This window comes from Clytia hemisphaerica, unplaced genomic scaffold (genome assembly GCF_902728285.1).
Source record: "Clytia hemisphaerica strain Z4C2 unplaced genomic scaffold, Clytia hemisphaerica genome assembly, whole genome shotgun sequence".
NCBI classification, from domain to species: Eukaryota; Metazoa; Cnidaria; class Hydrozoa; order Leptothecata; family Clytiidae; genus Clytia; species Clytia hemisphaerica.
In genome coordinates, this window is record NW_027103726.1 from 194,436 (window position 1) to 221,599 (window position 27,164).

The 27,164-nt window shown below is 35.4% G+C and overlaps 3 protein-coding genes across 3 annotated transcripts; 1 reads left to right on the plus strand and 2 right to left on the minus strand.

The window, feature by feature from the left end:
* Window positions 1–131: 131 nt before the first annotated feature.
* Window positions 132–26,832, minus strand: LOC136804642 (meiotic recombination protein DMC1/LIM15 homolog). Its single transcript, XM_067061249.1, has 14 exons — window positions 26,635–26,832; window positions 26,472–26,522; window positions 4,790–4,885; window positions 4,349–4,431; window positions 4,183–4,196; window positions 3,783–3,821; window positions 3,438–3,479; window positions 3,051–3,289; window positions 2,700–2,814; window positions 2,002–2,033; window positions 1,718–1,736; window positions 1,422–1,431; window positions 850–966; window positions 132–450 (listed from the first exon to the last, which is right to left on the minus strand). Exons 1-14 carry the CDS (start codon window positions 26,740–26,742, stop codon window positions 381–383), a joined length of 1,035 nt encoding a protein of 344 aa, XP_066917350.1. The 5' UTR covers window positions 26,743–26,832; the 3' UTR covers window positions 132–380.
* On the plus strand, window positions 6,474–8,580 carry LOC136804631 (uncharacterized). The gene is made up of 2 exons (XM_067061233.1): window positions 6,474–7,468; window positions 7,647–8,580. Exons 1-2 carry the CDS (start codon window positions 6,474–6,476, stop codon window positions 8,578–8,580), a joined length of 1,929 nt encoding a protein of 642 aa, XP_066917334.1.
* Window positions 11,740–17,848, minus strand: LOC136804640 (uncharacterized). The gene is made up of 6 exons (XM_067061245.1): window positions 17,195–17,848; window positions 14,296–14,601; window positions 13,768–14,199; window positions 13,278–13,583; window positions 12,935–13,117; window positions 11,740–12,709 (listed from the first exon to the last, which is right to left on the minus strand). The coding sequence occupies exons 1-6, from the start codon at window positions 17,643–17,645 to the stop codon at window positions 11,793–11,795; spliced, it is 2,595 nt and encodes an 864-aa protein (XP_066917346.1). The 5' UTR covers window positions 17,646–17,848; the 3' UTR covers window positions 11,740–11,792.
* Window positions 26,833–27,164: the final 332 nt, after the last annotated feature.

The window sequence follows — 27,164 nt, forward strand, 5'->3', positions numbered from 1 at the left end:
CACACTGACGGTTACACATTCACATCACAGTGCATTGTTGAGTTTGATAAATTCTTCCAACATTGGACGAAGGGGTCTGGGGGCACGTTTTTATTGGAAAGATTTTGAGTGATTTCAAGCAATTCAAAGACTTACGATTGGAAATTTTTTTGAATAAATAAGGAATCTAATAAATAAATATATTCTCTTCGTACAATTACATAAAATTCAATTTTCTCTGTCGATGAGGATCCTCTACGATTCGAATTCCAACTAATATTTACTATATTGTATTTTTTGAGTCTTTTGTAGAACCATTCTATGAGCCCGAAAAGACTCCATCTTGAGAATCTCTTGAGGTGTGAATATTATTTGACAGCTACCTCTACGCATGCGCACTCTTATTCTTTGGCGTCAGCGATTCCTCCTTCTGTGATAGCGTATGTAGCCTCATTTTCTGGCAAGTCAGGACTAAAAAAGCAAAAAAAAGTAATTTATTGTAAACAGGTGGTAAATTCTGGGCTTATTAAAAAGGTTGTTATTTTCACTCTTTGAGAATTATTTCATCAGTCATCAGTTTTTTCAACTATTCTGTCGAAGTTGAAGTCCAATAAACGATTTCTATGGCCCATTTAAATTATTTCGATCAATGTGAACATATCTGTTAATACACCTAATAAACGGGGCGGGTGGAAAACTTAATAAGCAGGGTGTTGGGGGGCTGGTTTAAAAATGTCCTGGGTGGGAAATATTTGAAAAGGAGGCTAATATAGGGGGGAGGGTTGAAATAAGAATGTTCTGGGTGGAAAATTTTCGAAAAATTAATTAGCGGGGGGACTCGAATGTAGGCTAGTAATCTGACTCATTCACCTGTCATAAATTTTGGCAATTCTCAGTTCACCACGGCCTTTTCGTAGCGAAATACGAGTCGTTGACGCATGCGCTAAAATGTGCCCACCAATCGGCTTCTTTGGATCAGCTTGGAACCTAAACAATTCAATGACAGTAACATATCAGGGTTGGTAATAAACAAATTTCTTAATGATAGTATTTCGAAAATTGGAATAAAATTTGAAGTAGTAACGTCTTATTGAAAAAGGATGATTGATCCAAGCCCCTCATTCAGGAGAAAGAAAACATTGAATGGCTGTTGTTCTGGAAGAGTAGAGGAGTAAATTTTACACCCCTTTTTAAGTAACCCAGTGAGTTCTAAATTGTATTTTTTAAATCTTAAAAAAATACAAAGATTATTTTCAAAGTTTTTATTCTTGTTCCCACAGGGGGTGAAAGCTCAATGAAGATGTGATGATGAAATGAGTGGTGTTTTTATCACCAACGGACAGGGCCCTGTTTGGGCTTGTGACACGTGGTGTATTATGTTTGTCAAAGTTCTAGATCATAAAAAGTTGTAGAGCATAAAAATCAATATAATTTAAACTTACGACATCGTAGCTGCATAGTTGTAGATAATTCGTCATCGTAATTTGAAATGGAAAGAAAAAAACACAATAAGATGGGTTTCTAATGAAAGGGGTTGTGTTTATTATTTCTAGCCTGTTTTTCTTGTGACCCGGAATGCCGTCCGGGCCAAATAGCGGCGTGGTATAAAATCCTTTGCCTATGGGGTCGATTACTGTAAGTAATAATTATCAATTTGAACATTCGATGGTCAACGCAAAATGTGATGAAATTTTGAAGAAAAGACGAGATAAGAATCGTAAAACATTTTCAGACTTACCTCCGGGATCTGCGGTCATCTAGAAAATAAAAGACAAAGGGTACATAATTTAGGGTGTAATGAGATTTTTTTGCTGCATACAGAACCAGGATTAATTTTAAGAGAACACCATACTAAATTACCTTCGATAACACAGTACTGTACCTCGAAAATATTGGGGTGCGTTGGGGGGGCTTCCGAGGGTACAAAATACAATATACTGGAATACCGATGTAATTTTGCCTTTCGATCTCGGATTCTCAAAACTACTGATTGTGAAGAAAGGTATCGACTTTAATCTTTACCTGATTTGTAATGAAGATAGCAACGTTGTATTCTGAAAGTAGAAAAGAATTTCTAATTCAAGGCTTTTCGAATTTTTTTAGCCTGGAGTAAAATCTATCAAAATACGGTTTTTTATAACATAGTGTTTTTTGGCTGAAAGTGAGTTATTTTTCTATTGTTCTAAACAATAGGCTCCGGAATCTCACCCTGATATTCTTACAAAAGTTATTCTAATAAAAAAGCGTGTAAATTTCTGTCTCTAAAAAGTGAAAATACATTCGTTTTATAAGTACTCTCGGGTACCTAATAGCCGTCCCCCCCCCCGCTAATTAATTTTTCAAAAATTTTCCACCCAGGACACTCTTATTCCAACCCCCCCTCGCTTATAAATTTTTGGGAAAATGTTTTTGAAAGTTCCGTTTTTTGTACTAATTATGCTGTATTAGCCTCCTTTTCAAAAATTTTCCACCCAGGACATTTTTATTCCAACCCCCCCCCCCCGCTTATTAAGTTTTGAGATTTTTCCAACCCCCCCCCCCGTTTATTCCAATCCCCCCGGCTATTAGGTACCCGAGAGTATACTGAGGCTCAAATTTGATAAAAATGCTAAACGGACCTTCAAGCTGAAATGCAAAAAAAAATCGTGTTGAAAATCTTGATTTCAAAACTTCAGCAGTTTTCACTTGTTATATTCATGTGTTGAGTTCCCTTTAGTTACCTTCGGAAATCTTTTGTAATTTGGACAACATCTGTGCAAGCTTTTGTTGACGGTCTGCTAACTCTCCGCGGCCGCAAAAATCAACGCGAAACAGAGCCATGATCGAATCGATAATCTAAAAAATGAAACATTTTCATCTTACCGTACACACAAACTGACCTGAACCTGGCGGAGCCTACAGCAATTGCTTATTTCTTGGGCATCCCGAGTTTGCGTAACCCCTTTTTACTCTTTACTATTTTTTACATTATCTCGAATTATTTATCAAACGCATTGTGAAAAGGAAAGTTGGCATTATTTCGGGCTAAGAGCTTACTGTTGTCTACAAAAAAATAAATTTAGCAACCTTACGAGTAACTTAAAAACACCGGCTTCTTCGTGAAATTTCGCTGCCACACCATCTAAGATTTCGAACTGATGTTCACTAGTGTAAGCTCGCACGAAAATGACATTGTTCAACATCGCGTCATGGTCAAGATTAAATCTATCAGCAATGGATTTCAATCTTTCCGGTCTGAAAGTGTTTTCCGTATCAATGAACATAACTTTTCCACCAGTATATCCGTTTTCGCCAGGTAATTGTGCGGTAACTGAAAAAATATGATTCCGGTGTTCAATATTATGTCACGAAGAGAAATTATATAAAATCGCCACGTTTTAATTTAACAGTAGCATCAAAAGAAACTGCATGACAGAAAATTCAACTCCTTAAAATGTTGAGGGATATTGAGTTCTTACCACATAAAGTATGTGAAAGTTGTGTCTTTCCTGTCCGGAACTCTAGAAAAAGAATACCGTACAATCTGAAACGTTAGAAATGGTTAGATATATTTCAAAGGGCTAATTCTAAGCTCTCTCTAAAATTCATAAATATCAATCAATCTGAGCCGACAATCAAATTAATCAAACATATTAAAATCGATAGAAATGCGATCATCCTAAACGGTCGAAATTCAATAAAACGGCAAAGTTTGGAATAAAATTGGTCCAATTATAATTGAACATTCAAATTCTAGTCGACATTTTTTTATAGATATAAGTTTGAAAATCTTATGGAAGTCTTCAATGAATATAATAAATTACCTCCAAAAGCCTCCGTGATTGACATACTTTCCATTCCACCTTGAAATCAGGTTTAAACTGGTTAAACACGTATTTTCCGAGCATTACGGTTTTTAAAAATACTTTATTTAACACTCTGATTCTGGCTTAGAATAACTTTATGGAACAATAGTATTTAATATTTAATATTTTATCTTTCAGATTTTCTCGAAATACAAAAATACTTTCGAGTTAAGGAGTCATTCGAGCTACAGAGGTTCCAATTTTAAAGGGTCTATAAGAGTTTATTGGGGAATCTTCCCAACGAATTTGGAGACTGTCGTACTAGAAACTCCATTTCAAACCTTTCTGGCGATAAAATTTAAAATTCTGTTGTATAACAGCATCGCTGTTAGAAATAAAACTGTCCATCGGAACTCACCTCCAAGCAGCTTGCTGGAAAAAAAATGAAGAAAAACATTTTTAGACTTAGAAGAGCGCGTAATTAATGTCTAACATCCCTAAAGGGGTTTGTTTTGAAATTATCAATCTTAGAAGACAACCAAAAAATCTAAATAAACTTTTAAAGAGATAAAGGTTTTTCATACTCTAATTCTTGACTGCCAGTTGATACTCGAAAACATTGCCGTCGAATTTCGCTGTATTCAAGGGCTGTGTGAAAGCCAGAGCTCTAAACGAAAAGATAAACATCAATTACTGAAGCAAATATAAACCTACTCTCGGGTAGCTAATAGTCGGGGGGTTGGAAAAAATCTCAAAAATTGATAAGCGTGGGGGGGTTGGAATAAAAATGTCCTGGGTGGAAAATTTTCGAAAAGGAGGCTAATACAGCAGAATTAGGGCAAAAGAGGGAAGCTTCAAAAAAAAATTCCCAAAAATCAATAACCGGGGGGTTGGAATAAGAATGTCCTGGGTGGAAAATTTTAGGTACCCAAGAGTAATTTACAGATCATAAAATCAAAAATTTTGGGCGAGGACATCACGTGCAAAAAGATCAAAAACACAACAGAAGGTCTTTTCAAACTTACAACAATTTTTTGAATAGCTTCTTTGATTTTATCAACTTTTGCTTCTGATATCCCCTTGATTTGCAACAGTTTCTTTTTTGTCGTCATTTGGATGCCCTAGAAGTGGTATAAAACATATCTTTATTTATGGAATTCTCATACCCCTGCGTCATAGGAGCGTTATAAGTCTGCAACCCCCTCCATTTATATTACCTTATCGGGGAAAAAATGTCGGGGGAAAGTGACGAAAATTTTGAGAAGGTGACGAAATTTTCGTCCGACAAATTTTTTCCCTGATATTTTATCACCCGACCAAAACTTTTACCCAATTTTTTAAACCCAAACCAACATTAAGATCTAAATTTTTCACACCTTTATTAACCGAAATTGGTGCTTTAAACGTCGAATTACAATATCTTTTTTTCGAGCTAGTGAAGGAAACCATTTCATTTGGACAATTTAATTGGGAGAAAGTGACTAAATTGTAAATTTCGTCGGGGAAAGTGACGAATTTGAAATTTTGGTCGGGGGAAAGTGACGACAATGCCTCTAGGTGACGAAATTTTTCCCCCACGAAAAAAAACACCGACTAAATAAAACTCCGACATTTTTTTCCCCGATAAGGTACATTCCCTATTTTTAAAACTTGACACAATTATCAGTCACGGTTTATCTACGCAAACAATTTTAATCAGAAAAAGCCCAACCTCTCTATAAAGCTCCTCATGGAAAGTTGGACCCCCCTGCCTTAAAGAAGCAGAGTCATTATTGATGCTTTTTCGAATTCACCTTCACGTATTATCTTTTTATCACTTTTATCGTGCGTGACTGGAAAATTGCCTCAGTTGTTAGCTGCTCATTGCCCCCTCCCCAATCACCATTCCCCTATAGGACAGGGGATATTAAGTTTTACGGATGGCGGATACACGCTTTTTTTTTTATAAGAATGGTGTAAATCCATTTCATCATGGATACCTTAATGTATATAATTTCTGGTCTGTTCCTCTAATTACAGAACTCTCAAGGAACTTCTATTGAACGAACATTATGATCCCTTAAGAATGATTTGTTCTTCATGTTTTGCATCACAGAATGAATTGTACTTAAGGGAACTTTTTATTACCTCATAAATTAAACTTGATATAAAATGTTCTTTGTTCCTTCTATGAGAGGGAACATTATCTTCACTGCTTTTTTTTAACCTTAATGTTCCCTTTTAAAGGAATTGAACGTTCCTGATCAACGAAAATTAAATGAATCAAATTATTCCCTAACGTAACAGTATCGAGAGGAGCGGTTTGGTTCTTCGTTTTATATAAGAATTGTTCCCTCTGTTAGAAACTCATATGACAACAACTTGTTCCTTTAGAAAAAACATGTTATTCTCTACGCTTGCATGCGTTAGTGATGGTGTATAAACTAGAAAGTTGTAAGTGTGCTCTTGAAATAGATTTTGAATCTACAATGGAGATTTAAATAAACACAGGCTGAATTTTAGACTGGATACTTTTTACTTAATTCAAAACGTTTCTGATTGGGTATAAGTTTTAATTGGCGCGCTCGAATTCCATTTGTCAGTCTTAATATAGGGGTAAAAGTACCATGTTTTCCTTTGTTCTTTATTGTTGAATTGAAATTTGGACCCCCTGTTAAAGGTTCCTTGTAAAAGGGTATAAAAATAGCAAATAGTTTGTATTCATTCAAGATGCCTCGACCGAGGAGGCTCCAAGTCAATTGGAAGGCTTTACTTGGTGCTGCTCATGGAAAAAGAACATTGAAACTTCGTCCAAACGTAAGAAATCTTTACACTTGTCCTGTAAAACTGTGTCTACATGTAGATTTTAAAAGTTGCCGTGGCTTGAGGAAGCACATAAATATTAAGCATCCATGGTATTATTATTTTGACGAGCAACCTGTTGTGAAGCGAGAAGACATGGTTGACCTGCATTCTATACCAAAGAGAGCCTCTACTGCTAGTAAGCCCTCATTTTCATTAGATAACGGAATCGGTTTAGATTTCTTGACATGGCTCGGAACTTCATGTGGCGGAGGTAAAAATAACAGAGAATCTAGACAAATTGGTAAACGAGCTATGAAATATTTTATGCATGCCATGGGGAATAATGAGAACGACGTAGAACTTTCAAATGAATTTGTTGACTGTTGTCTGTCATCAGCAGAAATTTTCATATCTTTTTTAAAAACAATAGAGGTTGAATGGCAGGTCGGTCCTTCAGGTGCTGTAAACTATGTAAAAGCAATTACTGATTTTATAGATTTTCGAAAAGCAGGTGGTGTTTCTGATAACACTTTACGTTTATTCACCGTAGTTGAAGTATATCTAAGGAGAGCAACTGAAAACCTTCGAAAAAGAAAAAATTTAGAATGCAATCGTAATCTTGACCTGGAAACCCTTATTGCCAGAAATAGTTGGGCAACATTAGAAGAAATGGAGGAAGTCATTCCATTCCACATGAAACAGTTTAAAACGGTCATTCAAAAGTGCTCATCGAGTGAAAAATCAAGATTTCTAACAAAAGGAGAGTTAGTTTTCTCCATTCGATTTATAACTACGTTGCTTTTTCTTCGAGTGAAATGCTCAAGACCTATGACTTTCCAATTCCTCACCGTCGATATGGTCAACAAAGCAAGAACAAATGGTGGATTTGTAGATCAAAAGGAGTTTAAAACTGCTTCAAGGTACATGCTTTACAAAGCTACTGTTCGAAAACTTTTCAAAGATTTATCTTTCGCTGCCTTTCTTTTTATTTCTCTCTTAGTCCCAAGTCTTAGTCTCAACAATGATTTATATCAAATGTATGCAATACCCTTTTAAAATGTAAAATCAACTCAGGAGATTATAATTCTGATTTTTCAGATATATCTTTGATACACTGATACTAACGGATGACACAATCGAAATAATTGACTTGTACTTGGAATACATACGACCTCGCCTTAATCCACAATGTGACTTCTTACTCCTTTCTACGAACGGAACTCAGTTTCAATCGTTGACTTCCGCCATGACAATACTTGTTCACCAGGCGATTGGTAAACATATCAACCCAACAAGATATAGGCAAATTGTAGAGACTGAAAGTAGTGAGAGGTTAAATCTTGAAGAACAGCATTTCATCACTGAAGACCAAAAACACAGTTCAACAGTGGCAAAGGTACACTACAAAAAGACACAGTCTAGAATCGTTGCAGTCGAGGGACGAAAATGCATGGAAAAAATGACAAAAGAAGCAAGAGGTAACAAAAGTTTAGTGGAACTATTCAATAATGTTTCTGGTTCTTTTGATGAAAAAGTTTTATTCCAAAGTCAAAGAATAATTGATGACCAAAGCACAGCTTCCAGCTCCGGAAACGTACAACCAATGAACGACGACCCGTTCCAACCAACAAACGACGACCCATTCCAACCAACAAACGACGACCCGTATCAACCAATGAACAAATCGCTGAATGAATCGACCGACTTGGCAGTTACAAAAGTTCGGCATACTGATAATACTATAACCTGGGCTACAGCCTCTAAAGTAAAAACGGCTGAGATGCCTAATGACGATATCACTTTCAAGAGAGAAATTGCTACACAACAGGCCAACAAGAGAACAACGAAAAATGTAAAGTTTACTAGTGAAGAAGATCGTTACTTAAAGCAAGGCATCCAGAAATACGGACCAAAGTCCTGGGCTCTTATTTTGAAAGACACTTCTTTGAAGTTTCATTCAACAAGAACAAGAGACTCTTTAAGAGTCAGAGCTGACAGTGCTTGTTTCAGGAAACTTTTTTTATCAAAATAGTTGAATATTTTTAATGAATTATCTATGTGTCTCTATAAGTTATGCAAAATTTATATTTCATCATTTCTTTTTTTAAGCCAAAGGAAAAATGTCAAAAAAACCTATCAATAACTATACCGCCGCAAAAAGACTTTACTTTGAATTCGCCCTAATGTCCTCCTCGGACGATTCTGACTTTGACTTTGAAGCTTTCAATTCAGGCCAGAAAAAGAAGGAAAAGAAACCGACAGAACCATTGTTAAAACGTTCAAAAAGAGAGGGGATGTGCTTATGCTCGGGCGATGATAGTAAATCGGAGAGCTCTCAGACTGAAAAGATACCAAAATCTGAACCAAAAAAAATGTCTCAAAAGATAGTGAAAAGCAACAATGATAATGAGAACTTAATACAAATCAAAGATGATGAAATTGTAGACGATTTTGTGAAGAATTATCAATCAAAATAAACTTGTTTCTAATAGATTTATATTAATATATGCTCAATTTGATTAAACTTTGAAAATTTATGATAAAACTATCGTGTTGAAATAAATTTTATCAAGCATTCAAATCTTCTTACAACTATTGGTCGATCTTTTTACATATTTATACATATTAATACCTTTAGTTACATAATTTTATGGGATGAACTGTATTTTCTAAGCATTCGATTGCTTGAAAAGCCTTGTTACAAGTTTTGGTCTATTTGTTACAACTTGTTACAGCTTGATACGCTTTGTTACTGCTTGTTACATACTTTTTACACGGAAGGTCGAATTATGAGACAGTAGTAACAGCATTTTTTACAAATTTTGAAGATCTAAATTTTGTTACAATTTTTGGTCGATTTGTTACAACTTGTTACAGCTTGATACGCTTTGTTACTGCTTGTTACATACTTTTTACACGGAAAGTCGAATTTTGAGACAGGGGTGACAGCATTTTTTACAAATTTTGAAGATCTAAATTTTGTTACAATTTTTGGTCTATTTGTTACAACTTGTTACAGCTTGATACGCTTTGTTACTGCTTGTTACATACTTTTTACACGGAAGGTCGAATTTTGAGACAGGGGTGACAGCATTTTTTACAAATTTTGAACATCTAAATTTTGTTACAATTTTTGGTCGATTTGTTACAACTTGTTACAGCTTGATACGCTTTGTTACTGCTTGTTACATACTTTTTACACGGAAAATCGAATTTTGAGACAGGGGTGACAGCATTTTTTACAAATTTTGAACATCTAAATTTTGTTACAATTTTTGGTCGATTTGTTACAACTTGATACAGCTTGATACGCTTTGTTACTGCTTGTTACATACTTTTTACACGGAAAGTCGAATTTTGAGACAGTAGTGACAACATTTTCTACAAATTTTGAACATCTAAATTTTGTTACAATTTTCGGTCGATTTGTTACAACTTGATACAGCTTGATACACCTTGATACACCTTGTTACAAGTTTTCATAGGAAAAGTTGGAAAATAGCCTTGTTACAAGTTTTGGTCTATTTGTTACATGTTGTTACAGCTTGTTACACCTTGATACACCTTGTTACAGGTATTCATAGGAAAAGTTCGAAAATAGCCTTGTTACAAGTTTTGGTCTATTTGTTACATGCTGTTACACATTGATACACCTTGATACACCTTGATACACCTTGTTACAAGTTTTCATAGGAAAAGGTCGAAAATAGCCTTGTTACAAATTTTGGTCTATTTGTTACATGTTGTCACAGCTTGTTACACCTTGATACACCTTGTTACAAGTTTTCATAGGAAAAGTTCGAAAATAGCCTTGTTACAAGTTTTGGTCTATTTGTTACATGTTGTTACAGCTTGTTACACCTTGATACACCTTGTTACAGGTTTTCATAGGAAAAGTTCGAAAATAGCCTTGTTACAAGTTTTGGTCTATTTGTTACATGTTGTTACAGCTTGTTACACCTTGATACACCTTGTTACAGGTTTTCATAGGAAAAGGTCGAAAATAGCCTTGTTACAAGTTTTGGTCTATTTGTTACATGTTGTTACAGCTTGTTACACTTTGATACACGTTGTTACAGGTTTTCATAGGAAAAGTTCGAAAAAAGCCTTGTTACAAGTTTTGGTCTATTTGTTACATGTTGTTACAGCTTGTTACACCTTGATACACCTTGTTACAAGTTTTCATAGGAAAAGTTCGAAAATAGCCTTGTTACAAGTTTTGGTCTATTTGTTACATGTTGTTACAGCTTGTTACACCTTGATACACCTTGTTACAAGTTTTCATAGGAAAAGTTCGAAAATAGCCTTGTTACAAGTTTTGGTCTATTTGTTACATGTTGTTACAGCTTGTTACACCTTGATACACCTTGTTACAGGTTTTCATAGGAAAAGTTCGAAAATAGCCTTGTTACAAGTTTTGGTCTATTTGTTACATGTTGTTACAGCTTGTTACACCTTGATACACCTTGTTACAGGTTTTCATAGGAAAAGTTCGAAAATAGCCTTGTTACAAGTTTTGGTCTATTTGTTACATGTTGTTACAGCTTGTTACACCTTGATACACCTTGTTACAGGTTTTCATAGGAAAAGTTCGAAAATAGCCTTGTTACAAGTTTTGGTCTATTTGTTACATGTTGTTACAGCTTGTTACACCTTGATACACCTTGTTACAGGTTTTCATAGGAAAAGTTCGAAAATAGCCTTGTTACAAGTTTTGGTCTATTTGTTACATGTTGTTACAGCTTGTTACACCTTGATACACCTTGTTACAGGTTTTCATAGGAAAAGTTCGAAAATAGCCTTGTTACAAGTTTTGGTCTATTTGTTACATGTTGTTACAGCTTGTTACACCTTGATACACCTTGTTACAGGTTTTCATAGGAAAAGGTCGAAAATAGCCTTGTTACAAGTTTTGGTCTATTTGTTACATGTTGTTACAGCTTGTTACACCTTGATACACCTTGTTACAGGTTTTCATAGGAAAATCTCGAAAATAGTCTTGTTACAAGTTTTGGTCTATTTGTTACATGTTGTTACAGCTTGTTACACCTTGATACATCTTGTTACAAATTTTCATAAGAAAGGTTCGAAAATAGCCATTTAAAAAAGGTTCTTTATCTTAATTTTAATGTTCAATTTAATTTGGTAATTTCAAATAAAGACGAGTTTGAGGAATGGAAGACATAACATCTTAAAATTTCAATGAATTATTTTTCGTTTTTAAAATTTTAGTAAAATTTAACTTCAATCACTGATGATTACGACTTCGTCAACAATGTTTTTCGGTATGTATCTCTTCATAGTTCGTTTGGACCCCTTCGTTTGATTTGATGAATCTGAGTTTGTGTCAGAAAGGGAAGATTGGATTTCGATCTTGATCGGGGCACAAACATCACTTGTTTTCTTTTTCTTCTCCGGAGCACCTTGAGTGGATTTCGACGCAACGTTATCATCATCTGAGCTAGTATCAAGGTCTGTGACAGCTCGCTTCTTTTTCTTAGAAAGTTTACGAGTTTGTGTCTGGAATTTTGGTGCTGTCTTTTTCTGTTGTTCGTTATCTTCGTCTGTAGTTGAAGCCCTGTCGGTCGAGCGTTCATCGATAATTGCGCCGATGATTGATTGGTAGTCAGGATACTCCGCTTCAAAAATTTCATATGGGAACCAGCTTCGTTCTTTTTGCTTCCCTAATAAGAACATATCGTATACGGTGTCTGCTCCTTGCCAATCAGATTCATAGCGCTGACGATATTTCTTCAATATTTCATCCGGCATCGGAACTCTCACCTCTCGATACTCTTTTAGCAACTTGTAAACTTTTTCTCTGTATTGATAATCTGGATTCGAAGCATAACGATCAAAGTTCTCCAACATGTAATATGTTTCATCTAACACATCTTCAAAGGTTTTACATCTAGATGATGATGATGATGGCCGACTAGGACCTGGCTGGGCATTTGCAACTTCTTCGGCAGCAGTTGGCTGAGTGAATGAAAATTCTAAAGCGTCTGAATCGTCAGATGAAAAAGGATTTTCATTATCGAAGTCGTTGTAGCAGGCACCATCTTTTGTTTTTTCTCTGATCGGACAAGAGAATATCGGTACGTCTTTGAGCTGTAGCGCAACCCAATGGAAAACTTCCATGCAGTTTTTGCGTAGCCAATCTAAAAGTAATTTAAAGAAATGTATTTCGAATATTTCGAATAGTAGTGTAATTTTTTACTGACAAATAAAATCATGATATTGATCAATATATACACATTTTCCTCAGCTATTTTCTGAAACGATAATCTCTCAGGGCATAAAATACACCTCGACTCGTTGTTGGGTAAGATGAAGTTTTTTTATTCTATCAGGCAGGTTTGATAGTTGACAATGAATTTACTTACTGCTCATAGATGTATCCACTTTCGGAAGCTCGATTGTGTCAAATTCACAGATACGTTTTTTGATTGCTTTACCGTCTCTACCAGGGCCAAAATCAGGATTTTCATTTGTTGTAATAAAGAATCCAGAATTATAGTGGAAACTCTCTACTCCCTTGTGTTTCTTTTGCACTGTGATGCGACCACCTAAAACGATCAGAAAATTAATCAACTTTAATCATCTTTTTAATAACTGCAATATAGTTCAAGTTGTTTTCTGTTCTTTTACTTTTAAAATTGCATTTCCAAGTTTATACGATCGACTAGGTTATTTATTCTAGTGTATGGAATCTTATTTTGGTTTTACCTTGCAAAAGTCTTTTTGCATCTTCGCAAGACAGTGATTCGGGACTCCACTCGTCCATGCAAACGATTTGGGTGTTGCTTTTGATAGTTGACGCAGAAAAACGTCCATCTGGTACGATATAGCTGATAAAGGTCGATGGAATTATGCCTTCGAATGGACAAAACCAGCTAGTTTTGCCTGAATCCGAGTCGCCAACCAGCATTAGCTTTCTCTCCTTCTTGGGAAACTTTTTGTGCATCAGCAATTGATAATATTTCTGCAGAAACTGTTTTCTGATGATGGGATTGGGAAAGCTGTTCATAATACCTGAATGGAACAAAGTAGTAATATAAAGTATGAAAATGTGTCCATCAAGCAAGATATTTCTATTTGTTCTAATAGGAAGCTGAGGCAATATAACACGACTACCAATAAATCATTACAGGAGAGTTCAAATCAGTGTTTTATTGAGCTGTCGATAGGATACAAAACTGAAAAAAAACAAGCTTACCCTCCATAAATGGTGTTGGATTTGGACGCTTTTTGTGGTTATAAATTACAAAGGCTCTAGGGGAGCCGGTCAGGGCTGGATTCTGCTCGAAACACTTCTTTTCTATGTTAAAAAAGAAGCCATCGTTAATTTCGATGTAGTTGTAGTCCATTTTCATCTGTTTCACTATTCGACAAGAAGGTTTCTCCAAGTGCCGTATCACGTCCCATGTTTGACCAGATAAGGAATCCGCAACTGATGAATTTTTAAGGATCCTCATGACATAATCCTCGACAGGTTTATAGTGGTAATAGGTTCTGGTCGATTCTGGAACATGTCGATAGATATATCCTTTGAACAGTTCACATTTTTCGTCTTTCATAACTCTAGCAACTACGTCAATGGCTTGGTTCAGTCTGCTTCTAGGCTTTGCAACTTCTTTCGGAGCCTTGTCTAAAATAGAAGTCAAAAATTTGATGTAAAAACTTACTTTCCTCCTATGATAATCAACTTGAGATAGTTGCAATGATGTAATTTAAAATTACTTACTTGAAGAGTTTCTCATGTCAAGTTCGAAGTCCAGGTTAAACTGTCTTAGACGTGGTAGTTCTGTCGATAATTTGTCGTGGACATTTTTGGCAATTGTTGACGATACATATATGTTCACAGGCTTTACAGACTCGTCAACAGGAATCTCAATGCTGTCTTCATCCTCGCCCCGGTTGATGGCCTCCGCTCTTGCTAGGCGCATTTTATTCAAAACAATCTTTTTGAGAGGCTCAGCTAATTTATGGTCCTTCAGGGTAATGTACAATTGGGATGCGGCTAGATTTTCAATTTGACCGATCGATGCACCTATGAAATAAAAAGAATAAAAGCATCAAAATGTGTAAAAAATGCTGTCACCCCTGTCTCAAAATTCGACTTTCCGTGTAAAAAGTATGTAACAAGCAGTAACAAAGCGTATCAAGCTGTAACAAGTTGTAACAAAATTTAGATGTTCAAAATTTGTAAAAAATGCTGTCACCCCTGTCTCAAAATTCGACCTTCCGTGTAAAAAGTATGTAACAAGCAGTAACAAAGCGTATCAAGCTGTAACAAGTTGTAACAAATCGACCAAAAATTGTAACAAAATTTAGATGTTCAAAATTTGTAAAAAATGCTGTCACCCCTGTCTCAAAATTCGACTTTCCGTGTAAAAAGTATGTAACAAGCAGTAACAAAGCGTATCAAGCTGTAACAAGTTGTAACAAATCGACCAAAAGTTGTAACAAAATTTAGATGTTCAAAATTTGTAAAAAATGCTGTCACCCCTGTCTCAAAATTCGACTTTCCGTGTAAAAAGTATGTAACAAGCAGTAACAAAGCGTATCAAGCTGTAACAAGTTGTAACAAATCGAACAAAAGTTGTAACAAAATTTAGATGTTCAAAATTTGTAAAAAATGCTGTCACCCCTGTCTCAAAATTCGACCTTTCGTGTAAAAAGTATGTAACAAGCAGTAACAAAGCGTATCAAGCTGTAACAAGTTGTAACAAATCGACCAAAAATTGTAACAAAATTTAGATGTTCAAAATTTGTAAAAAATGCTGTCACCCCTGTCTCAAAATTCGACCTTCCGTGTAAAAAGTATGTAACAAGCAGTAACAAAGCGTATCAAGCTGTAACAAGTTGTAACAAATCGACCAAAAGTTGTAACAAAAATTAGATGTTCAAAATTTGTAAAAAATGCTGTCACCCCTGTCTCAAAATTCGACTTTCCGTGTAAAAAGTATGTAACAAGCAGTAACAAAGCGTATCAAGCTGTATCAAGTTGTAACAAATCGACCAAAAGTTGTAACAAAATTTAGATGTTCAAAATTTGTAAAAAATGCTGTCACCCCTGTCTCAAAATTCGACCTTCCGTGTAAAAAGTATGTAACAAGCAGTAACAAAGCGTATCAAGCTGTAACAAGTTGTAACAAATCGACCAAAAGTTGTAACAAAAATTAGATGTCCAAAATTTGTAAAAAATGCTGTCACCCCTGTCTCAAAATTCGACTTTCCGTGTAAAAAGTATGTAACAAGCAGTAACAAAGCGTATCAAGCTGTAACAAGTTGTAACAAATCGACCAAAAATTGTAACAAAATTTAGATGTTCAAAATTTGTAAAAAATGCTGTCACCCCTGTCTCAAAATTCGACTTTCCGTGTAAAAAGTATGTAACAAGCAGTAACAAAGCGTATCAAGCTGTAACAAGTTGTAACAATTCGAACAAAAGTTGTAACAAAAATTAGATGTTCAAAATTTGTAAAAAATGCTGTCACTACTGTCTCAAAATTCGACCTTCCGTGTAAAAAGTATGTAACAAGCAGTAACAAAGCGTATCAAGCTGTAACAAGTTGTAACAAATCGAACAAAAGTTGTAACAAAAATTAGATGTTCAAAATTTGTAAAAAATGCTGTCACCCCTGTCTCAAAATTCGACCTTCCGTGTAAAAAGTATGTAACAAGCAGTAACAAAGCGTATCAAGCTGTAACAAGTTGTAACAATTCGAACAAAAGTTGTAACAAAAATTAGATGTCCAAAACTTGAAAAAAATGCTGTTACCCCTGTCTCAAAATTCGACTTTCCGTGTAAAAAGTATGTAACAAGCAGTAACAAAGCGTATCAAGCTGTAACAAGTTGTAACAAATCGAACAAAAGTTGTAACAAAATTTAGATGTTCAAAATTTGTAAAAAATGCTGTCACCCCTGTCTCAAAATTCGACCTTCCGTGTAAAAAGTATGTAACAAGCAGTAACAAAGCGTATCAAGCTGTAACAAGTTGTAACAATTCGAACAAAAGTTGTAACAAAAATTAGATGTTCAAAATTTGTAAAAAATGCTGTTACCCCTGTCTCAAAATTCGACCTTCCGTGTAAAAAGTATGTAACAAGCAGTAACAAAGCGTATCAAGCTGTAACAAGTTGTAACAAATTCGAACAAAATTGTAACAAAATTAGATGTCCAAAACTTGAAAAAAATGCTGTCACCCCTGTCTCAAAATTCGACTTTCCGTGTAAAAAGTATGTAACAAGCAGTAACAAAGCGTATCAAGCTGTATCAAGTTGTAACAAATCGACCAAAAGTTGTAACAAAATTTAGATGTTCAAAATTTGTAAAAAATGCTGTTACTACTGTCTCATAATTCGACCTTCCGTGTAAAAAGTATGTAACAAGCAGTAACAAAGCGTATCAAGCTGTAACAAGTTGTAACAATTCGAACAAAAGTTGTAACAAAAATTAGATGTCCAAAAGTTGAAAAAAATGCTGTCACCCCTGTCTCAAAATTCGACTTTCCGTGTAAAAATTATGTAACAAGCAGTAACAAAGCGTATCAAGCTGTATCAAGTTGTAACAAATAAAAATTAAGTTATCAGAATAATTCAGTGAAATAAAGATTGAATTATCTAAGAGTTAGACATACCTCTTGGTTTGACTCCCTTGCACGAATCGATTTTAACACCAGACTCCATAACCTTTTTGCATAGCATGTTCTCGAACTTGTTTGCTGTGATATCTGGCCAATCAAATGCCATCCAAAAACTTAGTCCCGTATCTAACTCTTCACCCTTCTCCATTGCGGTAACACAGCTTATCAACACTTTAACTGGAACAATGTCCTTGAATATATTCTCCAAATCTTGCCTTCTTGTAAACATATCCGAATAATTCTCCTCCTTCCACAGCACTCTTATCGCAAGAACATTATAACTATCCACAATGTTTGAAATTACATAAGTTTTCAAAGCCCTCTGTAGAGCAACTTCTCTAAATGATTTATTCGGTTTGAATTTTTTATTTGCATTCTTTTTGGCAGCAACATTTTGACGAAGAGTGGTTCGCTCATCACTTGAAGTTTCACTACTGTCTGACATTTTAATTTTAACACAAACACACCATACAAGCTTATCACTTGTATAAAGATGCGTGGTGTGAGAAGAGAAAATTCGATCATTTATAGGTCACACAAGTTTTTACAAAAATTCGCGGAGGGAATAAAAAACAATCGAATGGCTTAAGGGAAGAAATTTTCGCGGAAGAAATTTTCGCGGAATTTAATTTCGCGAATTTGGGTGTAATTCGCGAAATAAAATTCCGCGAAACACACCAAAATTGTAAAAACGCGAAATAAAATTCCGCGAAATTCGATTTTTTTTCTTCTTCTTTTATTTTGTTGTTTTTGACCAGGTATTACCAAAAAATATGGACACAATTGATTTTTAAGCATTATAACGTGTATTTCTTATCAAGTATAAACAAATATAAATAACTCCGTGATGGTTAAAAGTTAATTTAAGTTTATAACTTCTTCTTAATCGCGAAATTAAATTCCGTGAAACTTTTGAAATCGGCTCATTCGCGAAATTAAATTCCGCGAAATTTGCCATTTTGAAACTCTGATTCGCGACTGTTCGCGAAATTCAATTCCGCGAAAATTTCTTCTCGCGAAAATTTCTTCCCTTAATATTCTTAACTTTTTTGGGAAAACCATCCTAAAATATTCTTACAGTACATTCTTAGGTTAGGATCCTAATTCATACTAGATTTAACATTTAGTACATACGCCTCAAGCATAAAATGGCACTTTTGTAAAAGGAGTGAGCCGTACTTGAGTTGAGGATAATTTATAATTTATAATTGAAAATGTCTTTAAAATGGCATTCTTAGCTTCAGTAGCCAAATTCCATGATGGTCGTATTCTTAGCATATTCTTAGTTTTTCGGCCATTTTCATCATGGACATTTTTATAAAGTGTATTCTTGTATTCGTCCGACACTATTGATCCTCAATAGTGAGGAAGATAATGGGAAATCTCCCGTCACTAAAGGGAAACGAAAAGTATAAGGGCATGAGCATCACGGAAGACCTCTGTAGATCCGACCGCGAGTGCTATAAAGAACTGTCCCAGCAGGCTAAAGACCGAAATCGTAATCTCACCACGAATGAGTTCATTTGGAGAGTCCGAGGATCCTCAAAAAACGGATTCGACCTAAAGAAGGTTTACAAAAAAACGACACTAAACAACAGCCAAACCAACGTAACAGACAACAACCCAACCAGCCAATAAGGCCAAACAAAATGATAACGACGATAGCTCAAATGAAAACCCATCAAACCAAAACATGAACAAACCTACAGAAACAACCCCAACAATTAGAGAACTTAAGATAATTTACACAAACGCTGACCAAATGACAAGTAAAAAGAAAAATGAGCTGTTAAAAACTGTAATCGCAGAACAACCACATATAATTGCCATCACTGAGGTAAACACCAAACGAGTCTCCGAGAGAAAAGATCAAGACTACTCTTTCGAAAATTACTCCACACCATATAAAACAAATATTGGAATGAAAAAAAGAAGAGGAATTATAATACTAGTTCACAACTCCATTGAACACCTTATCCTACAAATAGAAACAAAAATTCGATTTGAAGAGGTCTGCCTGATAGAAATAGCAATGCAGAACAAAGACACAATGTTATTTGGCTGCTTTTATAGAAGCCCGACCAAAACCGAAACAAACGACTACGATGAAAATAACAAGAACATGAACAAGCTCATAAAAGATCTCTGCTTAAACCCAAAATACACTCACCTATGTCTTGTAGGAGACTTTAACTACGGAAAGATCGACTGGAAACATTGGTTTTCCCCATGCGAAGAAGATAGCAACGAGGAAAGATTTCTCGATGCTCTAAGAGACTCTTTCTTATACCAACATGTCCTCGAACCAACACGCCGACGTGGAACCGATAGGCCATCGACACTCGATCTCATCCTTACAGGGGAAGAAAACCAAGTCTCTGAGATAAAATATCTTGCCCCACTCCATCTCAGTGATCATAGTGTCCTCTTTTTTAAATTCTATGGCTACTTCACTCTCAAGGATGAACTAAATAGATATCAATATAACAAAGCTAACTACCACCTAATGCGAACCCATCTGAGCCAAATAAACTGGTCCACCAACTTCATCCAGCGGTCAGTAGAATTAAATGTAAATGAGAGCTGGGACCTGTTCCTAAAGCAAATGATCGAGCTCCGAAACCTTTATGTGCCAACTTCCAACAATAACAACAAAGACTTGTCAAGAAAGATCAAGAAAGGCAAATGCCCATTAAATTCAAACACTTGTTACCTAATTAATGAGAAACGAAAAGCACATAGAAAATGGATCAACTCTCTACATGATGAAGACACTGAAAGATATAGAAGAGAGTATGTAACAAGCCGTAATATCGCCAAAAGAGCCCTGACTCGATCCAAAAGAGAATTCGAGAAAAAGATCAGCGAACAGTCCAAAACAAACCCAAAAAGATTCTGGAAATATATACGTAGTAACCTTAAGGCAAGATCTGGAATCCACCCTCTGCTTGAGAATCCAAATGATGAAAACTCCATTAAGTATGACGATAAAAGTAAAGCTGACATCCTCCAGAACCAATTCTGTAGTGTTTTTACGCGTGAGCCACTCGAGGAGCTCCCTGAATTTGATTCTAGGACGGATAAAGAAGTTGAGATCAACATACTCACTGAAACTATAAGGAAAGAACTAAAAAAGTTAAATCCAAATAAATCCCTCGGCCCAGATGAGCTTCACCCAAGGATGCTCAAGGAGCTTGCCGAATACATCGCAGAACCGATTTTCCTGATAATGACAAAATCTTTCAATGAGAGTTGTCTTCCGAAGGACTGGAAGCTTGCAAACGTATCACCTGTCTATAAAAAAGGAAACAAAAACATAGCAGAAAATTATCGTCCAATCAGTTTAACATCTATAGTTTGCCGAATAATGGAAAAGATTCTCAAAACCCATATTATGACATATCTTGATCAAGAGAAATTACTATCTAGCAAACAACATGGCTTCATCAACCGCCGGTCAACTGTAACACAATTACTAAACTACCTAGATGCTTGCACCGAAGATATTGGAAACGGTAAAAGCCGTAGACGCAATATACTTTGACTTTGCAAAAGCATTCGACTCAGTTCCTCATCAACGTCTCCTAATCAAACTAGAAGCATATGGAATAAAAAACAAGTTGCTTGAATGGATCAAAGACTTCCTGAAGGATCGATCCCAGATTGTCAAAGTAAACGGAGTTGAATCGGTGCAAAAAGCAGTGCTCAGTGGAGTACCTCAAGGTAGTGTGCTAGGGCCTACCCTTTTCGTTCTCTATATCAACGATCTACCAGAATCCGTTAAGTCAAAACTATTCCTTTTTGCTGACGACACCAAACTCGTCAATAAAGTGGAATCAGTTGAGGATGCACTAGTAATACAAAACAATATTAACCAACTACAAAAGTGGTCCGAAACATGGCTATTAACTTTTCATCCTAACAAATGTCATGTGCTAACCCTAGGAAAGCCAAATAATATCAAACATGTACACGAATACACACTAGGGGATAAAATTCTTGAACGTGTATCATTCGAAAAAGATCTTGGTGTTATCATCGATAAGAGTAAGTAAGTAAGTAAGTAAGTATTTATTTACCTTTTTAACACATCTGAAAATGATACAAGAGGCGGAATCAACAAAATAAAAAGGAAGGAGACCGCCTTATAGCTAAGCTAATCAAAAAAGATGCGCCCACCTAAGTGCCGAAAAAATTGAAGCAATAAAAATAGAATAAATTTTTTATAGTTTTTTTTGCTTTCTTGGTTGGGGAGGGGGTGTGCTCAGTATTCCCCAATACAGTGAGTGAAGGCAAGAGATTTAATGATATCATAATCAGATGAGCTCAAGGTTATATCAGGGTATGATCGCTGTAAACAATTCCATTGTGTTATGCAGGTCTTAGTAAATGATTTGTTACCAAAAGTTATAGTGTTAAAGGAAGGAACAAAAAGAAGTTTCAATTTTGCTCCTCTGGTACCTTGATTATCATCACCATCAGCATCAAGCTGAATGAAGTTAAAAAATTGCAGAAGATCGAAAGGTAATCTGTTGTTCAAGAATTTGTGAACAAAAGAAATATTAAGGCATCTGACAAGGTCGAAGATTTTGAGAATTTTAAGATCTGAGAAAAGTGGAGAAGAAGGGCATTGAGAGTTATTAAAGGTAATGAGACGTAAGGCTTTCTTTTGAAGAATAAAGATAGGTTTAGATGTAGTATTATCAGTGAGTCCCCAAAGTTGGCAACCATATTGTAAATGAGAATGGAAAAGAGCATAGTAGATATTAACAATGGTTTTTGTTGAAACATAGTGCCTGAGTTTTGATATAATACCATTGGCTCGTGCAAGTTTTGATGACAGAAAAGTTGTGTGCGCTTTCCAGTTGAGGTGAGAGTCAATCAATATACCTAGATACTTGATATGAGAGCTTTGAAAGATTTTCTTACCTCCGATTTTAAGGAAAGGATTGAAAGCAAGAGTTTTACGATGGTGTCTAAAAATTAAAAATTCTGTTTTCCCAGCATTAAGGGAAATTTTGTTGGCTTTCAACCAGGTTTGGAGGGATCTGAGGTCACGATTGACTCTGTTGCATAAAGATAAGAGATCAGGATTAAAATGCAAGAGATGGGTATCATCAGCAAAATGAAAAGTTTCACTTGAAAAAATGGCATTATGGAGATCGTTAATGTAAATTAGAAATAAAAGGGGTCCCAAAACAGAGCCTTGCGGAACCCCATGAGGAATTATTTTAATAGAGGACTCAGTAGAGGAGATGGAAACAAACTGAGATCTATTAGATAGATACGATCTAAACCATTCATTAGCCTTGCCTCTGATACCATAGTGATTTAATTTTGAAATTAGAATAGAGTGATCAACCGTATCAAAAGCCTTTTGCAAATCAACAAACACACCACAAGCAAAGTTACCATCATCAAGAGAATTTCGAATACGTTCAACAATGTTAAGCAAATTGTGAATGGTTGAGTGCGATCTCCGAAAGCCAAATTGGCGTTCAAAAAATACACGATGAGAATCTAGAAAAGTAATAATACGAGAATACATAAGTTTTTCAAGAATTTTTTCAATGTTGGAAAGTAAAGTCGGGCGGTAGTTGGAGATTTCAAGAGGGAGCTATAAGCAAAAAGCTCGCACCCATGTCTTTTTTAGCTGTTAAAGCATAATAATTTTGATTGAATTGATTTTTAGGACATAAAACTTGGATATTCAAAATCTACTCAAAATTCCGCTTCCACTGATATATTACATGTTAGGGTTATTTACAGGTTACTGTTGTCGTTTTTTTGGATTTCGACCTAAAAATGACCCAATTTTGGCCCAAAAAGTGATGAAACGCCAAAAATCACAAATGTGAATATGAAATTATTTTTCTGAATTTGTAAGAAACATTATTATTTTAATGTCAAGTTGTCATAAATACATACAAGAATGAGAAAAATTAACTTTGAAAGTTAAAACATACACTAAATCCTAAAAAACGGCCGGTTTTTTCAAAAAGTAGCCTATGAAACATATTGATCAAAAATGAGAAAATCCACCTTGCAGGACCTCTAGTTCATTGTAATTCTGGATTTTTGACTCAATTTTTGCATATTCTGATGAACTCTACCTATTTGAAGAATTTTCCAGCAAAGAAATCTCAATTCAAATACAATTGACGAAAAGATAAGGGAATTTTGACATAGGCCCAAATTTTCCGTCACGGCGTGACAAAAACTAAAAAGGGCTACAGAAAATCTTGTGGGTTAATTTTTGAATTTCTTTTTTAGGTTTCTGATTAACACTAATAGGTTGACGTTTCATGGAAAAAATGAAGACCTGATTCCACTCTCATAGATTTTTACAGGCTATTGAAAATTTTCCGTCACGGCGTGACAAAAACTCTGACCTACTACTAGTCAGTGAAAAAATGGATTTGAAAGCCTCAAATCATAGATTTAACCAGTCCAAGTCCTATACAAAGTTGATTCAGCTTACAAAAGAGACCTTTTGATTAGTTTTTTGAATCCATAACTGAAAAAACCCTTTAATAAGGACATATGATTCCGAAGCAGTTTTTTCAGTACTGTAGCAGCAGGTTCAGATTTAGCCTATGTTGATTTCTTGGGAACATAGGCATGTTACATATCAAATTGTCAGAAATTTTATGTAGATTTCAAAAATGGTTAGAAGTTGGGGTTGAAAATGAAGTCAATGAGAAGGAAATGCAAAACTTCATGATTTTTTCTCCTACTTTGGCCTACAATTTTACAAAAACCTGAAAAATGCAATAAAAATTTTTTAGAGCGATGTTAAGCTCTAATTTTTTTTGCTTTTTGCTACAAAATACCATAGGTTCCTATAAAAATAGGTTTTAGAGAGATTTGAAGACCTTCATTTTTTGACATTTCTAAAATTTTTGGGTACGAGCTTTATGCTTATAGCTAGGGGAGCCTTTGTTTTTGAAAACGGGAATTACTTTGCAAAGTTTAAGCATTGTGGGGAAAGAACCAGATTCAAAAGAAAGGTTAAAAAGAAAGGATAGTGGCCCAGAAAGATCAAATTTTAGAAGGCGGAGGAGTTTTGGGGGGATACTATTAGGACCAGATGATTTATTTAGAGAAAGGGAATTAATAATTAACAAGACTTCAGCTGGGTTGACACGGTCAAGAAATATAGAATTTCTGATGCGGTTCTTAAGATAATGGGAAAAATGACGGTTGGTTGGACCAATGTTGGAGCGAACAGTATCTGCAATGGATGTAAAGAAGTGATTGAAGCCATTGGCAACAACTTTTGGATCAGATGTTAGAAGACCATCAACACGAACAGAGGAGGGAGAAGATTTAGAGTTTGAACCAATGATCTCTCTTATGCCTTCCCAAACTTTAAGAATATTAGTAGCATGGACAGAGAAATAATGAGAGTAATGATTATTTTTACTCTTACGTGTAAGAGTAACTATAAGGTTTTTGTAAGTTTTGTAGCGTTGATAATAAAAAGATTTCATAATTGGGTCTTTCGTTTTGATGTATTTTCTGGAGTAAAATTGGCGTTGCGAGATAGATTTAATTATTCCAGGGGTAATCCATGGTTTTGCTCTGGTCTTTTGTTGGCGCTTTGTCACGGTAACAGTTGGAACATGTTGATCGATAAGTTTTTTAACTAAATCATAAAAATTTTGGAAAGCTTGATCAACATCTGTCATGTGATATAATTTGTTTGCCCAATCAATATCAAGAAAATCTAGAATAAATTTTGTTGGTCAAAATTCTTCCAGTCTTTCCTGAAAGTTTTACCAGGCTTTTTGATATTAGAAGAACCACAAACAAGGTAGAATCGGGGAAGGTGATCAGAGATAGAGTAAAGCAAATTTCCAGAGAAGCTAGGTTTCTCGGAAATTGAAGAAAAGATGTTGTCAATAAGTGTCATAGAATGGTCAGTAATACGAGTAGGAAGAAAAATATTAGGTATAAGAAAGTGTGAGCCAAGGTTATTCAGGTAAGATAAAATGTTATGGTCAGACGATGCGTTCAAGAGGTTAATATTGAAGTCACCAAGAAGAAGAATTTGTTTGTTTTCTTTGTCGATTTTATTTAAAAGAGGTTCCAGGAGTTTGTTAAAGTCATCGAGAGAAAGAAGTGGGTGTTTGTAAATTGATCCAACAATAGTATTAGTAGAATTTGGAAGAGAGATTTCGGCAAAAGTAGACTCAAGAAGAGTTGGACTATAAAGTATAGAGTCAAGGTCTTTACGAGGTTCGTAAGATAGATTTTTTGATATGTATAACATAGTGCCACCAACTGAAGCCTCAGTGGGAGTATAAATTGGTTCTTGGAAGATAAGAATCTCTCCTTTGACCAACACATATCAAATCAGGTGAAAAAAGCTAATTCAATGGCTGGTCTTATCAGGCGGACCTTCACGTACCTCACTCCAGAACTGTTTCGAAAACTGTACGTAACATTTGTCAGACCACACTTAGAATACGCCCAGGTTATCTGGTCATCAAAACTGAAAAAACACGCGAGATTGATAGAAGGTGTTCAGCGACGCGCATCTAAAACAGTTGAGACATGTGGACAGCTAAGCTATGAAAATCGAATGCAAAGAATCGGAATAACTAGTCTAAAATACAGACGCGAGGTAAGTGACATGGTTGAGATCTTTAAACATCTAAACTACTATGACAAATCTTGCATCCCTAAGAAATGTAACCAGCGAGGGAGACCTATGAGAACGCACGACTCTGAATTAGTAGTAATCTTTGGGAACGATGGTGTTCGCGGTCCGCAGAGTAACTCCCTATACTATCGGGGCATTAAGCAGTGGAATAGTTGCCTTCTAAAGTAGTCAACTCAACTCATCCTCAGTGGAAGAATTTAAAGAGACCCTTAGTGTGGCCTGGAAAGCTAAAAAGTTTGAATATGATTGAAAGTGTCACTATTGTTGCATACCTGTCTATATTAACAATGTAAATAATTAACCCAAAATGTATGAGCGATTCATAGAGGCCCATGTGTCCGCACGGTGGCCTGCGAATTTGTAAAACAATATTATTATTATAAAAAAAGCGTGTAGGTACCACCTGAAAAAAGTTTTAAACAATTCTGGGACTCTGTACATTCTTTCTAAACCTTTAGAGCAATGAAATTAGATTTTATGCTTTATTTTAACGATCCATTAGAAGGATTTTGAAGGTCCGAAAAGGCATGTTTGTACCCTCCTCCATTTTCCCACCCATCCATCCATAAAAATCACTTTCAAAAACGAATCACTGTTTCAAACCTTGATTGTGCAGATTCCAGCAGTCTTGATCTTCTTTATGTCTGCTGCATTCTGTGAATAGAAAGATGTCATGTCACAAAAAAGATAAATTAGTAAAATAAAATACAACAATCAAACTAAAATAGAGGAAGTGTTAAAAATAAAAAAGGGAGTTAGTTATTACAATTCCATGGTTTTGAAGCATATCGATGTCTTGAAAAAAGATTTCATCTTCATCTTCGCTTGCCAATTCTTCCTCTGCATCAGCATTGACAACTTGGTCCAAAGACATAATGAAAGCTTTTTATCTTCAAAGAGAATTGTTGCAATTACTGTAAAAGTCCAAACACGAACACTGACCAGCTGACAACTGGCTGTGCGAAAAAATTGTAAATACAAAACATTTAAAAAAGAAATTCGAATTTCGCGCGCTTTCTGTTCTAAAACCAAGCCATTTAGCGTACATTTTGGCTTTTAGCAATACCTCGAAACATCACAACAAGATTTCAAAATGGAGGACGAAAAAATGTCGATGTGGTCAGTTTTGGTTTGCTTTTGGTGGTGTTTTTTTCGGTGTCGGCTCAGGTAGCTTTTGTTTTTTTTCAAGGAATAGCTTACAGATAGAAGATCTTTAAAGAGATAAACTCTTGTAATTTAAACGAGAACACCCATTCTGTGTAGTGTTTAGTCAAAAGATTTAAGATGGTAAGGTAG

Coding starts and splice junctions, on each gene's coding strand:
- LOC136804631 (XM_067061233.1), top strand. CDS start 6,474: ATGCCTCGACCGAGGAGGCTCCAAGTCAATTGGAAGGCTTTACTTGGT. Junction 7,469..7,646: donor GAGTTTAAAACTGCTTCAAG/GTACATGCTTTA, acceptor CTGATTTTTCAG/ATATATCTTTGATACACTGA.
- LOC136804640 (XM_067061245.1), bottom strand. CDS start 17,645: ATGTCAGACAGTAGTGAAACTTCAAGTGATGAGCGAACCACTCTTCGT. Junction 14,602..17,194: donor CAAGGGAGTCAAACCAAGAG/GTATGTCTAACT, acceptor TTTATTTCATAG/GTGCATCGATCGGTCAAATT. Junction 12,710..12,934: donor AGTGGATACATCTATGAGCA/GTAAGTAAATTC, acceptor AATTACTTTTAG/ATTGGCTACGCAAAAACTGC.
- LOC136804642 (XM_067061249.1), bottom strand. CDS start 26,742: ATGTCTTTGGACCAAGTTGTCAATGCTGATGCAGAGGAAGAATTGGCA. Junction 4,886..26,471: donor CTGGAATCTGCACAATCAAG/GTTTGAAACAGT, acceptor TACCACTTCTAG/GGCATCCAAATGACGACAAA. Junction 451..849: donor ATTGCCAAAATTTATGACAG/GTGAATGAGTCA, acceptor TTGCTTTTTTAG/TCCTGACTTGCCAGAAAATG.